This window comes from Sciurus carolinensis, chromosome 19, assembly GCF_902686445.1.
Source record: "Sciurus carolinensis chromosome 19, mSciCar1.2, whole genome shotgun sequence".
Classification (NCBI taxonomy): domain Eukaryota; kingdom Metazoa; phylum Chordata; class Mammalia; order Rodentia; family Sciuridae; genus Sciurus; species Sciurus carolinensis.
The window spans coordinates 19,451,805-19,469,641 of record NC_062231.1 but is presented as its reverse complement, the minus strand read 5'-3'; the positions used below and the strand labels follow the sequence as shown (position 1 = coordinate 19,469,641).

Genomic DNA, 17,837 nt, shown 5'->3' with positions numbered 1-17,837 from the left:
AAAAAAAAATTCCCTTTTTATGTCAGTGTTTCAATGCTGTATATTCAGAAAGATCTTTAGGCTGTCCAAGTTGCTGATAGGACTGATAAAAATTTTAGGGCCAAGCATTCCTTAGTGAGGATAAAGTCTCTGTAAAGCTGTGAGGTTAAAGTAGGAGGACTATCCTCTCCCCAGGATGACTGGGACTGAAGTGCCTTGTTTATTTCTGCAGGCAATGTTGTGAACATCCAGACAGGCGACTGGGTTGGAAAGCAGAGTGGCTTGGGTGCTGGGCTGGACTCCTTCTATGAATACCTCTTGAAGTCCTACATTCTCTTTGGAGAAAAAGAAGACCTAGAAATGTTTAACGCTGCATATCAGAGCATCCAAAACTACTTAAGAAGAGGGTATGTTTTCTTACCATTGCTTGAAGCGTTTACATTCTGAAATATTCCCATTTTTCTTAATAGAAACTCCCAGTCGTCTGTGTCTGCCCTCACCTTATTATCTCTCCTACTTGTTTGTCAGTCATCTGGGGGTGAAGATCTGTATTAGTTATCTGTCACATGGCACAGTACCCCCAAATCTAGTGGCTTAACATTGCAAACATCACCTTGGGCAGTTTCTGAGGGACAGGGATCTGAAGTAGCTGAGCCAATGGGTCTGGCCCAGGGTATTCCTGGTTGCTCTTAGACTGTTGCCCAGGGTCATGGCCATTCAAAGTGTTAATGGGGCTGGAGGATCTCCTTCCAGAGTCACTAGTGTGGCGGGTGACGGGCTTTAGTTTCTTGCTGGCTGTGGATTAGAGGTCTCTGTTATTTGCCAATGAGGCCTATTTGTAGGGAGTTCATGTCAGCAGGCTTCCCCAGATTGAGTGATGAGAGAGAGAAAGAGAAAGAAATTGTGCTTTCATGACTTCATCTGGGAATGATGTGCCAGCCCTTCTGCCAGACTGTTGGTCACCCAGACCAACCCTGATGCATAAGCATGTAGAACGTAGAGGTCATTGGGAGCCATTGTGGACACTGGCTACTACAAGGGATAACACCTCCCTGTGTCTAATGGTGGCTGTAATTGCACAGAGAGCTGTAATGCTAGGCAGTCATGAGTTTCATCCCTTTTGTTTCTAAAGAATTGCTAGGATTGGTCTTTATACCTGATTTTCACTCCCTCTGAGCTTGTTAAACAGCATTATTTGCTGTTCTTGGTTGTGCATTCAGAATGGCAGGAGAGAGAGAATGAAGAGAGAGCCATTCAAAGCTACAGTAGCAGTCACTCTTCTCCAGATTTATTTTTGTATGCACTTAAACATGGTCAACAGCCAATATGGATTATAGCTACTGAGCTTCCTGCTTCGTAGGCTCTTCTTGGACCTATTTCTACATTAGTTATTGTGGGAACCAATTGTGTGACTGCTGTGTTTAAGGAAGAGGGTTTTTGGCTGGAATTAGGTCATTTTTGCTTTTCAAAGTCCCAATCTAAATTGAACAGTAATCTCTAAGGGTTCTTCCCTGATGTATTCCTCCAGGTCCTTGAGAAGAAAGTCTTTGTACAGTAAGAACCAAGTTTCCCCACTCAGGTTAAATACCATGTAGGACCATGATTTGTATCAATTCTATTACATAGCAGTGTTCTTATATCTGAAAGCTGAGGTGCTTTTTGCAAAATACAGTTTATTCTATGGTAGATATCATCTTCTGCTAGACTCTAGTATGTTGAGCTAGTGGCAATCTTATCTCCAAAGGAGTTAGGAAAAAAGGATTGATGATGAGTCTGATTAAATAAAACTACCAGAGACTGCTAGAGTAACAGAGCTACAGCTCTCAGTGAACTTTCTTTTCACCTTTGCATGTGCTCCTTGAATACGTAGACGGGAAGCCTGTAATGAAGGAGAAGGAGACCCCCCTCTGTATGTCAATGTGAACATGTTCAGCGGGCAACTCATGAACACCTGGATTGACTCTCTGCAGGCCTTCTTCCCTGGACTGCAGGTATTTGCTAAGAACAATGAATCACTGGAGAGGGATTCCATACCCTGTCTCCCTCTGCCCCTCCATCTCTGAGTATTCTCTAGCTCCTCTGGATTTGTACAACATGTCTTGGTAATTCTTTGTGAAATCAGTCTCTAGAATATTGAACAGAGCTAACCTAAGTAAGTACAGAACCAGACTTGCAAAGTAATTGCTTGTGATTTTTGGGTGATCCATCTCTGCTGTTTGTTTTTTGTTCATGAATACGTTAACCTCTTCCATACCATTCACATTAGTGTGGCATTTCATGGCCAGATACAGAGGACATCTGTCTGGGCCATTGCTTTGGGGTTGGTTTTATCTCTGGCTATGTGCAAATCAGATAAGAACCAGGGGGTAGAGGAGAGCCCAAGACCTTTGTGTCACCTCTTGCTGCTCTGGGGAAAGCATCTCAGCCTGATGTCCTGTGTCATCTTCTCCTTAGGTTCTGATAGGAGACGTGGAAGATGCCATCTGCCTCCATGCCTTTTACTACGCCATATGGAAACGATATGGGGCCCTCCCTGAAAGGTATAACTGGCAGCTGCAGGCCCCTGATGTTCTCTTCTACCCACTGAGACCAGAGTTGGTGGAATCCACATATCTCCTCTACCAGGTACTGGTGTTCACTGAACTGTTTGTTGTTTCACAGAGACTAGGTAGAGTTACCACCTTTCTGTAGTCTTATCAGGGTTCCACATGGTAGCGAGAAAGCAAGCATCTGCAGCCAGATTTCTTTTTCTGATCCTGGGGCTTAAATCTGTGCTTTACCACTGAGCTGCATCCCCAGCCCTTTTTAATTTTTTTGAGACAGGGTCTGAGTTACACAGACTGGCCTCAAACTTGTGATCCTCTTGTCTCAGCTTCCTCAGTTAGTAGGATTTCAGGCATGCACCACCATGCCCAGCCTAAATATGTTTTTTTTCTGCATTTCTTAAAATTATTTTTTTATTTTACAGACTGCATTTTGATTCATTGTACACAAATGGGGTGGGTACATCTTTTCATTTCTTTTTTTTTTTTGCAGTGCTGGGGATTGAACCCAGGGCCTTGTGCTTGCAAGGCAGTACTCTACCAACTGAGCTATCTCCCCAGCCCACATATTTTCATTTCTATGGTTGTGCACAATATGGATTCATACCATTCATGTAATCGTACATGTTTTTAACTTCACATTTTGCCAAGTATCACGTCTTTACCATAGGACTTATTTCACACATCTTTAAATATTTGCGAGGAAAATTTTGTCCTTAGTGTGTTTCAACTCTGACCAAAGAACCCTTCTCTGAGTTGCAGTTCAGTACCAATATGCCATGGAATCCTGGTTTATATACTAATTATTCTAAAAAAAAGACAGTTCTGTTTCTTATTTGTAGAGCAAATCATCTGGGATTCATCTGAATGCTGATTTTTGTTTAATGTGAAAAAAAAATAATGTTCACCTTTTATCCAATTGCTTTAGTGCTAAAGGGACTGACTACTGTAGAAAGTCTCCTCCCTGATAAGGGTGCTTCTGTACATCACACATGCATATGCATGGAGAGTCTGCACCCGTTCACACACACAGTAGAGTAACTGAACTTTCCAAGAAACTGGCCCTCCCATGCAACTCAGGAGGCCTCTGATGGATGTCTGCAGTGGCCAGGTGGAACCTGATTTTTTTGAGCTCTGGTGGTAGGATTAGTGCTATGGTACTGCAGTTTGGATTTATTCAGTATTTTTTTCTAGGGAGGGGTCTGGTGCTGGCGTTATGGAACTCAGGGCCTCGCTCATGTTGGGAAAGCGCACTACTACTGAGTGACAGCCTCAGCCCCTCAAAATTTTTTTTATACTGAATCATTGCCGTTCGCTTTTAGATGAAAAAAGGAGAAATTCTGTGAAACTGGTAGTAGTCCTCATGCCTAAAGTGAGACCTCAAGAGTTTTACAGAATCTTTCAAAAGGGGGAAGAGGTGATGTCCTACGCGGCCTCTCTGTGGCTGGAGTGTGCTGTGCATGCTCTGAGCCCAGCATGCCTGCTGCTGACTGCGTTCTCTTAAGCTTAGTTCTGTTGCCTGTGGGTTTCTACCTCTTTGTTTCTGGTACTACCTCCTCTTTCCTATTTTCCTTTTTGGAGGTACTGGAATCCAGGGGTGCTCTACCTCTGAGTTTATCTCCTGTCATTTACTCTTTATTTTTGAGACAGGGCTCACTAAGTTGCTGAGGCTGGCCTCAAACTTGTGATCCTCTGCTGTAGCCTCCCAAGTTGCTGGGATTATAGGTGTGTGCCAGCCATCACACGTGGCTCCACCTCTCCCTCAGAATCACCTAAAAGCATATGACAGAAGAGGGAGCAACCTGAGAATTGATTTCTCAGGGTGATTAGAGAGGAGACTGTTGAGGCCTCCTGTAGATACCTCCAAGGGGCTTGGTCCCATTAGCCTCCACTCATGGTGCTGTAATTGGAATGGGGATGATATCCTTTTTCCTCTGCATGTCTTAGGTTTCTAGAGAGTTCTGAGGTAAGGTAAAAACTAGCTTTGTTCTCAGATATGGTACTCAGGGTGGGTACTGTTTCATTTCCGACCATGATGGGGATCAGGAAAGCCAAGGTAGAGTGTTATTCTACCCCAGTCCAGATTTTCTGACCCTGGTTAAAGGTGAACACACTGCAGGTATGCTGTGACGTGGCTGACAGGACACCTTGTCCTTTACCATTTGCGACCTTTAAAGATGAAGTGGGCTGAGCCCCGCTCCTTCCTTTGGCTGGTGATGCGTCTCCTTGGGGAACCCTACACTCAGGACGGTTGTTGATGGCATGTCTTCGCAGCTCTTGCTGGATAACATTCCCTGTGTTCTCTCTAGGCAACCAAGAATCCCTTCTACCTCCATGTAGGAATGGACATTCTACAGAGCCTGGAAAAATACACAAAAGTCAAGTCAGTTTTCTAAGTTCCTTCCTTTTTCTGTGATTTGTTTGTGGGGAAATATCCTCCTTTGTATTTTAATCTGTAGAAGTTAGATCATTAAAGTAATTTTGTAGGGAAATGGTTTACCTTTTGGGATAGTAGCACCCCATTATAGTGGGAATTGCTTTTTATGTTTCCCCCTTTTTTAAAACTGTAAGATTTCAGTAGACTGTGTTTGTTCTAAGTAACTCATTTTCCTTAGTTATGCAAATAACATATATGAAAACTTTAGGGAGTATAGGAAATGCCAAGATGTAGAATATTCTCATTGTGATCTCCACTTACAACTATAGTCAGCATTTAAGTATTTATACTTACAATCTTTTAAAATATATGTGTATATGTGATGTGTGTATATATGTACACATAAAACACATACTATGTATTTCAATTTTGTGGCCTCTTGACTGGTTATTTTCTTTCTTTCTTCCTTCCTTCCCTTCCTTCTCTCCTTCCCCTTTTTTTTCTTTCCCTCCCTCCTTCCTTCCTTCCTTTCCTTCCAGTTGAGTCTAGGACCTCATGCATGCTAGGCAAGTGCTCTACCATTGAGCTATATCCCCAGCCCTTTTATCTAATTAATTAATTTACTGGTGCCATGGATTGAACCCAGGGGTACTTAACTACTGAGCCACATGCTCAGTCCTTTTTATATTTTATTTAGAGACAGGGCCTGAATAAAAATAGAGGAATATTTTTATTTAGAGATGCTTAGTGCCTTGCTAAATTGCTGAGGTAGGCTTTGAACTTGCGATCCTCTTGCCTCAGCCCTTTTATTTGTTTTGAAACAGGATTTCACTAAGTTACCCAGGTCATCCTTAATCTTCTGATCTTGCCTTAGCTTCCCAAGTAACTGGGATTATAAACATGTGTCTCTGCATCCAGCTCTGCTTTTATTTTTTATCCATCAATATATCATACATATTTTCTTAGAAAATACTATTTTAGAATACACAAATAATAAGTGAGTTCTATAGGTGCTGGGACTGAGAATTTAAACCAGTTTTTTGAAATTTGATGCCAGTCATTTTCTTGATCCCATCTTGTGTCTTTGACAAATACCCTACACTGTCCTCCCTCCCCAGTCTGGGACCTAACCTGGTAATTTAGCAGCTGACACTTTTAAAATTTACAAACTACCCAGGCTAAAAAAAAGGAAGAGCACTTTAAGATTTGCAATGATTTTTCCCTCCTTGTGCTAGAGATCAAACCCAGGGCCTTGCCTTTGCTAACCAAGCACTCACCCCTGATCTATAACCCCAGCCCCATAGTTAATTTATCATATGGCATTATATAATTTGATTGGTTATCATGTTAATCAAATATTTCTCTTCTGACATCCATCAGCAGGGGAAGGCGCAGAGGCAGGACTGACCAGACGTTTGTTTTGCAGGTGTGGGTATGCCACGCTGCATCATGTCATAGACAAGTCCAAAGAGGACCGGATGGAGAGCTTCTTTCTCAGTGAGACCTGTAAATACTTGTATCTGGTATGTGTGCTGTAAGATCAACCAAGGGCTGAGTGCTGGACATCGAGCATTCTCTGGGGTGCCAGCACTTTTAGGACTGATGGCTAGTGCTGACTTCACGGTTGCAAACCTTGGGGAGGAGTCATTTGTCAGGTAAACTGAAATAAGCCTTTGATTAGGGGCTGTGTGCACAGTGATCAGGGAGGCTTCTCTAAGGAGGAGAGCAGTGTTTTTTGTTTTTCCTTCTTTTTATTTCTCTGCAGTGCTGGAGATTGAACAACCTAGGGCCTCACATGTGCTCCAGCCCAGCCTACAAGTGGTGTTTATCGCTCTTTTTTACTGCTCTCACTGTATGTGGTCTTGCCTGAGACCCTCAGCCCAGCTGTCTCTGTCCATAAAACACCCTCAGGCACACACTTGCGCATGTGTGGGCAGGGAGGATTTCTGTACCTGGAAGGAACCTGTGGCATCACCTAGTCCATATTTGTTCTTCCCCTATGGAAAGCACAGCCTACACTGAGTTCAGGTGTCTTTCCTGATGTCTTGGAGTGACTACGTGCAGAGCTGAGGCTGGAACCGTGCTCTTCATTCCTGTCCTGAGCTCTTTCACTTCACTGCTCTGCCACATGCACGGGTGGTGTGCTTGTGCATGTAGCTGCTCTCCTGCCGTCTCTGCTGCTTGACTCCGTATGGCCACGTACAGAGACTCCTCTGGAGGGGCAGGGGCAGGAGCTCCTAGTTGGAGGATTTGGAGGGAGCAGCAGTACTGGTCCATTGTGTCATTCATTTCAGTGGTTCTGAGGTCCTGAGTTGGCTGGGTCAGAATCACCCTGGAGCCCTTGCTAAGTCACAATCTTTTCAAGTGGACTTAGGAATCTAATTTTGACAAGTATCTCCAGTGATTCTGTACAAAGCCAGGTTTTAGAGCTGCTGGTCTGATGGTTCCAGAGCACTCTCTTGACTGGTTGCTTTCCACAGAAGCCACAGAGGAGGAGGTGGGACAATTGGCAGACTGTGTAGTCTAGCCCGTGGGAGGATAGTGCCTGAGGCTGTACCCTGGGTGTGCAGAGGTCTTGTTCTTGGTGCAGCCTGGGCACGCCGCTATTGGTGTCAGAAGGATGTTAAAGTTCTGGACTAAAGGAAGGAGACCCCATAGCATGTGCAAGGGGAAAGAACTCAGCTTGGTAGGGAAAATCCTAATCTGTACGCCATTCTTTTCCCATGAGCTATGTTGAATCACTTTTCATGTGTGAACTAGTTTAGGTCACTGGTATCCATACAGTAATTTCCCCTTAGCTATCGTTCTGTTTTCCATGGTTTTAGTTACCCATGTTTAACTGCAGTCTGCAGTTATTAAATGGAAAATTTTAGAAAAAAAACAATTCACAAGTTTAAAAAATTTTTGTTACCGTATATCATTGTAATTATTCTACTTCATTATTAGTTATTGCCAGTGTCCTACTATGCCTAATTGTGTATTAAATTTTATCATAGAATGCTCAATAGGAAAAAAACAGTATATGTAGGGTTTGGTACTGTCTGTGATCAGGGGCATCTGTGGAATGTCTTGAAACTGTCCCTCATGGACAAGGCAAGATTGCTGTTTTCCTTCACCCAGCATTTGCTGAACACCTGCCTTCTCCCCCTGACTCACACTGTACTGGGTTAGTTCTTTCCTGATGCCCCATTGCACCTTCTCTCATTCCCTGCCACATCCACTCTTGCAGGAAAGAACTGCCTGTGAGCCATTGTGGCCTCAGAACCCTCCCCAAGACCGAGCTGAATGCTGGCAGATGTGTGGGGCTGTGGGCTGGGCCCTGGGGATATGGCGATGGCAAAATGTGCTCCTTGACTCCAGCATCTCCAGTTTTAGGGTCTATGTGTGTATGAGTTGGGTTGAGTTCTAGAATTTGAACTAGTGTGCGGACTCTTGGGTGTTTATGAGAATCATCCAGGGAACCTTTATAGACCATGTGTGCTTGGGTCCTAACCCTGGGGTTTCTCAGTCTCTAGGTGTAGGTGGGATGTTGAAGTTGGGACAGGCCCAAGCATCTGCATTTAAACAGGTGGATCCTGCGTAGAAATCAGTGGTCAGTTGATGCATTTTCATGTAAGTCTGGTCTGAGTAGCTGGGACACTCTCTATGAATTAGTCAGAAGTTCCATAGTTGCCATTTGTATCTTTCTTGTTGTTGTTGTTGTTTTGGTAGGGGGGATGCTGGGATTGAATCCAGGGTACTAAGCCACATCTTTTCTCTTTCTCTCCCTCTAGCTGTTTGATGAGGAGAATCCAGTACACAAATCTGGATCCAAATACATGTTTACAACAGAGGGCCACATTGTATCTGTGGACAAACATCTTCGAGAATCCCCTTGGAAGGAATTCTTCTCTGAAGATGGAGGCCAGGACCAAGAGGGAAAGTTTGTGCACAGGCCAAAACCTCACGAGTTAAAAGTCCTCAATTCCAGCTCCAACGTGAGTTGCTCTTTCCAGGGGCGGTATGCATGTGGAGGAAGAGACTAGCACTGGGAGTCCCTAACAAAATGGATGCCACACTCAGATTTGCTGTTTCATAAAGGGACTATTGACTTACACATGTCATCAGGGTGTAAGGAACCAGGAGCAGCAGCACTGTTACCTGGCTGCAGGGGGAGTGGAGACAGTGGCCACGGCATCTTGGAAGGAGAGCGTCACGTGTGAGGGGTGGCCATGGCAAGGGCCACTGCTTGGATGTGGCTTTGCGGATGGTGTGAGTCAGTACTTGATCCTGCCTCCTTCTCCTTCCGCTCTCTTGCTGGAGCTCCTCTTTGGTTATGCCCACCAGAAGCCAGAAGGCAAAGGAGCCTGTCGATGCAGTCCATTGGGTTGTCCTCCTGGGGGCCAGAGCAGGTGGAGTGAGTGGAGAGTGGATCCACAGGGGCAATGGAAGAAGTCCAGCAAAGTCACCTGCCAGCCCGAGAGGGAAGAGCAGTCAGAGTCGTGGCTGATGATGTTTTCAAAGTACACTGCATTCCCAGTTTCATTTACAGTAGTGCTGTACTCAGCATGCCCGGGTTCTCCTGGTGGGCAGTGGGAAAATGTGGAAATGCAAGTACCTGAGGTCCTAACTGAAGGACCAGAAGGTCGTGTTGGTTTGAATCACACGAATGGTTTGAAAGTGAGGATGAAAAAATGGACCCTGGACCAGCTGAAATCCCAAATCTTGTCCCGCAATGCATTGGATGCCACCTGTCTTCTCAGAAAAAGCCTCACTTGTCAGCTCTGCACTTTACCCACACCACTCGCCTGGCTGGGGACACCCTTTCAGCACTTTTCCTTTTGTGAAAGTTTTCCCATCATTCAGGCCAGAGCACAGGTAGACTGCCCCAGTTTCCCTGAGGCCATGGAGGGTTGATGAAGTGTACAGAGCAAAGTTGGGAAGGAAAGGAAAGGAGAAAGAGGGGGAGATGGTAATGACTGGCAGCACCTTGTGCTCACTGTGTGCCAGGCGGTGCTCTCCACGCTTACTGTATTAACTTACTCCTCCCAACAACTCGCGAGGGGTGGATACTTTCCTACCCCGTTTAGTGGATGAGTAAAGGCATGGTGGGGTTTGGGTCATACAGTGGAACTGGGGTTGGGACCTAGCCAGCGCCTTCTCTTTTAGAGAGAAGAGACCTCTGACCTGCCATACCTCTGATCCCATTGTGCCAGGTGCCAGGATACAGGCCCATAGGAGGGGTCCAGATTCTGGACACGTGCATGGCCTGGTGGGGAGGCAACTCCTCCCTAGGTGTTTATCAGTAGCGCTGGGGAAACCGAGGGGCTGGAAGCAACCTGTGAGAAAAACAAGGAAGACTCGCTAAGCTGGTGCTTGAAGGATGAGGAGGAGTTTATGGGGGTGGGTTCAGACAGAAGGAAGAGTGTCTACAGAAGCGTGGGGATCGTGGGACCAACAGAAGCACTGACAGACCTGATCTTTCTGGATGTGCAGCACCCCGTGAGTCTAAGTGCAGAGCCCTGGGGAAGTGCCTTGGGGAAGCACTGTGTAAGGAATGCACGTGGACACTGATTCCCAGGGATAACACCTGTGGTTGATTCTCAAGACCCACCTCGTCCTTGAGTGGAGGGAGGGAAGATTTGTAATAAAAATAAAATTGTACTCTTAAGCTTTTAGATTGTATTATGGACGAGAAGAACAGCTCAGAAAACCACAGCACTTTCAAAAAGCTAAAGTATTTTCTTGAAATTCTGGGTAGGTTAAAGGACCCAAGGGATGCAGTTTTTATTCCTGGCTGCTAAGCACTTGCTCTGAATGCCTTGACCTCCATTTCTATAAAGTGAGGGTATTAAATCTCATCAGTGGTTCTCAACCAGGGAGTGATTTTGCTCCTCCAGGGACAATGGACAATGACTGGACACAGTCTGCGTTGTTAAAACTGAGGGCTGGGAATCGTCACAGGTGTCTTGGCAAGAGGCCAGGAATGCCACTGACTGTCCTGCAGGACACAGGACAGCTCCCCACAATGGAGTTATCCGTCCTCAAATGTCAATAGTACCCACATTTCCCGAGAGGCAACATGTGGGTGTTAATTTGGTATTCGTTTTGTCTTCCTAGTGCAATCGTGTTCCTGACGAGAGGAGGTACTCCCTGCCCCTAAAGAGCATCTACATGCGACAGATTGACCAAATGGTTGGCTTGATTTGATCTGCTCTCCTCTGCGTGGCCTCATCTTAAACCAAATTTAAACACCTGAACCAGACCATGCCCGCATCCAGTCTGAAGGGGAAGGGGCGGAATCTGGCTGTCCGTGACAGTGTGGGCGTTTCTGTCCAACTCCTTACACACCTTCGGTTAATTCTTACACACCTCAGTGTTTCCCTTCTGTTCAATAAAATGCCCTGCTTTTTCTTAAAGTTATAATTTGAAATGAGAAGGTACAAGGAAATTGGCTTTTGGCATGCTGATGTTAGAGAGCACAATAGGTGGGACATCTTTGGATCCATCTTCCCAGCTTCATATTCAGGGTCCAAGTCCCCTGGCTTTGCCAGCACTTGCCCTACTGCAGTGTTGCCCCCTCTTGGTTAGAGGATTGGGAATGGATTTCTGAGCCAAAGGCCCTGAGGTTCCTTGGCATCCCTACATGATGCATTGAGAGTGTCATGCCGTCTCTCTCCCTTTGGACCATTGGGGCTCTCCCCCAAGTGTCAACCGTGATTTTGGATTAGGTAGGGAGAAATCATCCAGTTGTTCATTTATGCCTCCAAGTAATCTTCAGTGTTACAGCATTCTTTGCTTAAGTTAATGGTCTCACTGGAATCCTAACAGGAAGACTTTTGGTTGTTCCATTGTGGTGAAAGGGTTAACTAACAGTGATATCTTGCATTTGTTTTGAACATGGGCTTAACTGAGGAACTCCCTTGGTTCCGGAACCAGGTGCCTTTTAGGAAGAGGGGAAAAAAAAAAAAAAAAGAAAACAAGAACAAAAAAACTCCAACCCTTAGATTGTCTGAGCTTCATTCTTTCTCATATTTCCTAACCAAGGATTTGGAATTTTGACCATCTTTGGGTTAGAGTTTGTTTCATTTTTGTTGCCTGTGTCTAGTGCCAATTAGTCAATCAGGGAGAAAGAAGTGATCAGGTGACTTTCTGATGACCCTGAGCCTTGAGCCATTCCCCTGTATAGTACGGGCTTTAGATTAGTGCCTTATGGGCTTTGGTTTGGGCCACAGGCTATCACAGCTGCTGCTGTGGTGCGGCAGGCTTGTTTTGTGTTGCAGTATGATGGGGCCAACACTGATAGAGGGATGGAGTGTGTGTTAGTGAGGAAGATTCTGGAAGTTCTTAACTCAGTGGACCTTTCAGCCTATTATTTTAACAAAGTATATAGGAGGAAGTTGTGCTAAAATACCTTCTTTTCCTTTTTGTAATTTTCTTAGCCAGAACAGAAGGTTCTCTCCTTGAACTTAAACTGAGTGTTCATACAAAACAGAGCTCAACCCGACTCCTAATCTGGCTTCTGTTCAGTATCAAAGGTTGAAAGGGCAAGAAGTCTTAAAAATTGACAGGCCTCCTGTATCATGTTTCTCACCTGTCAAGTTCACACATTTCACACAATTTTAGTCTTTTCAAAACTAGAAATGAGGGTGGGGGGTGTAGCTCAGTGGTGTAGCCTGCACCTGGGTTCAGTCCCCAACACTGTAAACAAAAATGAACCCAGACATAAGAGCTATCTAAGCCATTGCATTTTTAGTCGAAAGGGAGAGAAAGTATATTCCTTCTTGAAAATTTAAGTGTATCTGTTTTGAAAATAGATGTGTCACTCACTTCTGTGGGATTTTTAAAAAGGCAATTTTCAGCAGTAAGCGTAACGTTTCTTATGCAATTTGTTTTAAAGTAAGAAAATTTCAAATACTTCTATCTTTTTTTCATTTTCGAAGCATTGTTCTGTTAAATGTCTCATCTACTGAACAGATTACTTTGAAGATACTATTTTAAATGTTTTCACTAACTCAGTAAAAATGTTAGACATACACCTGCACATGCTAGTGTGTGCACACCTCTGCTTTTCTCCAAGCAAGCTGATGGGGGACCGCAAATGACACACCTGGAAGAACGGGTGTGTCGGGAAGGAGTGCTTGGGCAGGGCTCTCTGCGGCGTCTGGCAGTGGTGGTGTGCAGGCTCTCCAGCGTTCCCCTTTCCCTGGCCCATTACCTGTCACTCTAAAGCAGCTCAGGCAGTTCTTCCTCCTTGTGCCTTGAGTGCTGCAGGCAGGTCTTGGGTAGGAGCCAAGGTGAACATGTATTAACTCTTCAACCCTCTTGCTTTGGCCTCCTGGACTTACACCAGTTGGTGAGACTGAGGGTGAGTGAGTTACTTCCTTTTAATCCTGGTTATTGAGCGTCCGGACTGTCCAGGCTAAAGTTTGATGCTGCGCTGTCAGTTATTTGGCTAGGTGCCACAGTGCTGACTGGTTCCAGTTATGAAAGAGGTTCTCTGGGCCAAGTTCAAAACTTGCTTGTTTTCTTTTTGAAAATCAGAATGTCAGCAGCAGTAGTATATCTTGCAGGGCTTTCGTGGTCTCATCTATTCTACATTCTGAAATACTAGATAGGAGAGGGCTGAGGAGAAGAAAGTCAGGGAAGTCCCCCTTGCTCAGTATTTTGCCCCAGGAACCCCTCCAATCTGAAGACTTCATCCTTTGCAGCAGCTCTGAGGCTGGATCATCCCATGGTGCCATGAGTAGCTAGTTGTAGTGTCAGCCTTGGTCAGCATGTTCAAGTCGGATTTGCACAGAACTGTAGCAGAAAACCGCCATGTGGTTTGACCTGGTGGGATAGTTATCCCATGACGGAGTTTTAAATCATTACAAAGCTGGCTTAGCTGCTTTAGACAATGTAACCGAAAGAGAAAGTAGGTCACAAAGGAGTCTTTGCCAGCTCTCTTGGTTGTGCTGCCCTTGTGAAAAACTGGCTTCTGTTTTCTATTCCTCCTTTCATTTTCTTTCTAGCTTCTCTTCAAGAGCTTGCTCTTTGTAACTGAGTCCCCCAGTTTTGATAAGTCCTGGGCTTTACTTGCCCTGGACTGTGGGCTATGCACAACACTTAGTTTTCTATGTATTTAAAGAAAAATGTGTCAGGGTGGTGTCTGTGCAGGTGAATATCGGCCGGGAGTCCAGTTATCTGTTTTGGTAAATGCAGTTGTATAATCTGAGGGTCTCAATGTCCCCCAGGTCTACCCACCTCTCCCCTGACCTTCCACCCCTGAAAAAACGATAACCCTCCTGTTTCTCAGCTCAGTTTACTGAATGATTGACACTGTAATTCTTCATTTGGGAGTTTGTAGACTCAACATCAGACATTCCTTTCTTCTGGAGGGCTCTGAAGCTCTTTTCTTTTGATAGATTCAAATTTAGTGCTGGTTATAAGGTAGGGTCCACAGAGTAGCTGAGCAGGGAACCTTAGAAGACATTCTGATCTTTGCTTTTCCATTCCCAAGCCTCCAGCTCCTACTCTAGTGCCTCTTCCCTGCAGGGCAGGGACCCCGTGTGAGAGTGAGGAGTGCGGCAGCCTGGGCTGTGGGTCCCCAGGGTCGCAGGGCTCAGGGTTGCGCTGCACTTGAATTTGGATGTGAATCTGTTAAAAAAAAAAAAAAAAAAAAAAAGAAGTACCTGTGGAACTCCCTGATTCATGACTCCCTTCCCTCTTTCTGAGAGGTAGAGGAATAATGTTTTTTAAAGACATTTTGTTTCAGTTTTAAATAGCAAAACACAAACTGCATTTTTATTTATTATACATGAGAAAGGTAAATCTACAGTTGGAAACTCTGGGAAAACTTACTGAAATATACAAATGCTTCTCTGTAATGTGCAATATGCTTTGCAACTATAGATATTTTATGTTTAATCTGTAAATAAGAAATGTATTTAAATTAAAAGGGAGCTTTTTGTAAAAGGACCAAATGTTCTTTTATAAATGTACTAAGGAATATCTTGCTCTTTGAAATTTATTAGGATTTTTATGAATAATTTTTATTAAAGAATTTTTTTGAGTTGTCATGGTGTTTCTGCTTTGTACGTTCTATATACATGTTACATGTGGGACGGGAAAATCACGAAGGGAAGTGGTGAATGAAATCTTTATTAATTTATTGCTGGACAGCCAGGCTTCCTTGTAGAAGTCCACTGCGTTTGGTCTGTCACACCCTTGCATTTGAATGTCCTTCACGTAGGACGTGAGGCCCTTTTACATGGTGGGTCTCGTCACCAGCCTCCCCTTTCCATTCACCTCCTTTCTCCTGGGCTCTGACTTGTTTAAGTCTTGTTGCTAATGACCTGAGTTTGTCTATGTTCTAGAACCAATTCTCGCCCAATGTGGGGAGCACTGGCCTTCCTCCCAGCCCTCCACCCAAGTCCCTGATGGGATCTTAAGAAGAGAGCTGATCCTGCCTTGTGGCTTCTGTCATAGTTTTGGGCCACAGGCAATTCTGGATTTGTTTAAAGAGCACAAAGCACCACAGGGTAAAGAAGAGTCCGAGATCGAAAGCATTTTGCTAGTAAGAATAGGATCTACCATTGACGGGCAGGTGGCAGCTGTGTTTGTGAAGTGCTGTGGATTTGCAGCCATTTGACAAAGCTAGGCTGGCCGAGGCAAACCGAGTGGGCGGCAAGAGCCATGGATGCCACCTTGTCACCTACCTGCCTTCTCCAAGATGCCTTGCCTCCATAGCATGGGTGTATGTGACCTCAGTCAGCCGTTGGGGGGGACGGAGCAGCCTGTGAAGACTGCAGTATGGTGCTGGGGCTGGGAGCAGGAACAGCCCTCGCCACGTGGGTGCAGTCTTAGCTCTGCACTGACCAGCTGTGAGCCTTGGGCAAGGGATGGTCTGTTTTTTTTTTTTTTTTTTTTTTTTTTTTTTTTTTAAACACAATACCTTTATTTTTTTAATGTGGTGCTGAGGATCGAACCCAGTGCCTCACATGTGTTAAACAAGTGCTCTACCACTGAGCCACTTACCCAGCCCCAAGTGACAGTCTTGATGGCCTCAGCTTTCAAATTCAACATGAGATGACTACAGTTCATACTAAGGGTGGTTGTGGGGACTGGAGTAGATTAAAATGTGATGTAAATAAAACAGCACCCGGCACAGAGTAGAGTCTGTTTCCTAGGATGATGGCCAAGGTGGACTTGATTCCCAGGATAAGCCTTAGTGGGGCTGGGGTTGTAGCTGAGTGATAGAGCACCTGCCTAGTACGGGTGAGGCCCTGGGTTCGATCCTCAGCACCACATAAAGACAAATAATATAAAAAGGTAAATTCTTGGGAAAAAAAAAAAAAAAAAAAAGATAAGCCTTAGAGTCTTTAAGTAGGGACCCTGAGGACAGATAAGAATGTGAATTGGCCATAGAGAGGCCTGGCTTTGTCCTGCATGCGTGACTTGGGTCAAAAGTCATGAACTCCTGGAGTTCACGTGAGGGCAAAATGAAGTAGCAGCTACATTTTGTCAGAGCATATCAATTGGCAGCAGCTAAATCTTTACCAATCTTACTTCTGAAGTTTTAATCAGGGAAGAATACGATTGTTTTCACTCAGACAGTCAGACTGTGAGGTCAGCGTGCTGGGTGTGATACCAGAGACCCAGCACCACTGGTTGTTGTGGTTAGGTGCCTGGCCTGGTCTGCTCGACTCTGGCACATGGGATGAACAGCCTCTGCCACCGTGTGTATGCGCTGAGTTTCAGGGTCAAACCTCACCAAAGTCCCGGGAGGTCAGTTCTACTTCTGCCGCTGAGAACACCAGAAGGCACACAACCTTATCACCACTCACACTTGAACCAATTTGAACCAACAGCCTCGATCAATTTTAGGTACTGTGTTAGTTTTTCATCACTGGGACCAAAACACCTAAGAACAACTAAGAGGAGGAAAGATTTATTTTGGCTCATGGTTTCAGAAGATTCTGTCCCACAGTCTGCTGGCTCCAAGGCAGAAACATGGTGGAAGGGTATGGAAGGGGAAAGCTGCTCCACTCAGGATAGCTGGAAAGGAGAGAGAGAGACAGAAAGAGGAAGGGACAGATATAGTCCCTTGGCTGTGCCTCCAGTGCCCTACTTCCTGCAACTAGGTCCCAATAGCCCATTCAACTATCAGTGAGGTCAGAACCCTCATGATCCAGTCACTGCGTAAAAGCCCCACCTCTGAACCTTGCTGCATTGGGGGCCATTCTTTCAACACATGAGCTTTTGGGCGGGGGCATTCCAGATCCAAACTATAACAGGTGCCATTGTGAATAATGTGTCTGCAGTCCCATATGGAGAGAAGGGATGTACGTCTACATTCCCTAAGGAATATAGCTCTACCTTCATCTGAAGTGCCTTCCCAGAGGGCTGGAAAGGGGTTGAGACTGGGCAGCATACCTGCTTCCTCAGGAGTGCAGCTCCCAGGGGCTGAAGCCCTGGAGCTTCAGAAAATGAAGACCCCAGAAGCCACAATGAATGCTTCTTTCCCTACAAATTGGAATATTCTCCGTGCCTATGTGAGGGTGTGTGAAGGAGGCTATTCTGGGGGGGGGGGGGGTTCGCATTGCATCCACACAACAGAAAACCCCTCCTTGAAGAGGGGTCTGGCCCTCCTAGGTCAACCTAGGTGCCCTTCAACAGATGATGGATAAAGAAAAATGTGCTACATATACAAAATGGAATATTACTCTGCCATAAAAAAGAATGACTTTATGACTTTTGCTGGTAAATGGATGGATCTTGGGATCATCATGCTAAGTGAAATAATTCAATCCCCCCAAACCAAAGGCTGAATGTTCTCTCTGATATGTGGATACCAACATACAACAAGGGTGGTGGGGGGATAATAGAAGAAATGGATTAGACAAAGGGGAATGAAGGGAAGGGAGAAGGCATGAGAATAGGAAAGACAGTAGAATGAATTGGACATAACTTTCCTA

General features: G+C 45.1%; 1 protein-coding gene across 2 annotated transcripts in view; it reads left to right on the top strand.

The window, feature by feature from the left end:
- The window catches only part of Edem1 (ER degradation enhancing alpha-mannosidase like protein 1), a 29,786-nt gene extending 14,849 nt beyond the window's left edge, over positions 1–14,937 (top strand). For both annotated transcript variants that reach the window (XM_047534710.1, XM_047534709.1), the window contains 7 exons: positions 212–386; positions 1,850–1,970; positions 2,434–2,604; positions 4,832–4,905; positions 6,326–6,422; positions 8,673–8,876; positions 10,999–14,937. In XM_047534710.1, coding sequence (XP_047390666.1) covers positions 212–386; positions 1,850–1,970; positions 2,434–2,604; positions 4,832–4,905; positions 6,326–6,422; positions 8,673–8,876; positions 10,999–11,088 — 932 coding nt within the window. In that variant the 3' untranslated portion in view covers positions 11,089–14,937. The remainder of the gene's footprint in view (positions 1–211; positions 387–1,849; positions 1,971–2,433; positions 2,605–4,831; positions 4,906–6,325; positions 6,423–8,672; positions 8,877–10,998) is intronic.
- The last annotated feature ends 2,900 nt before the right edge of the window (positions 14,938–17,837 follow it).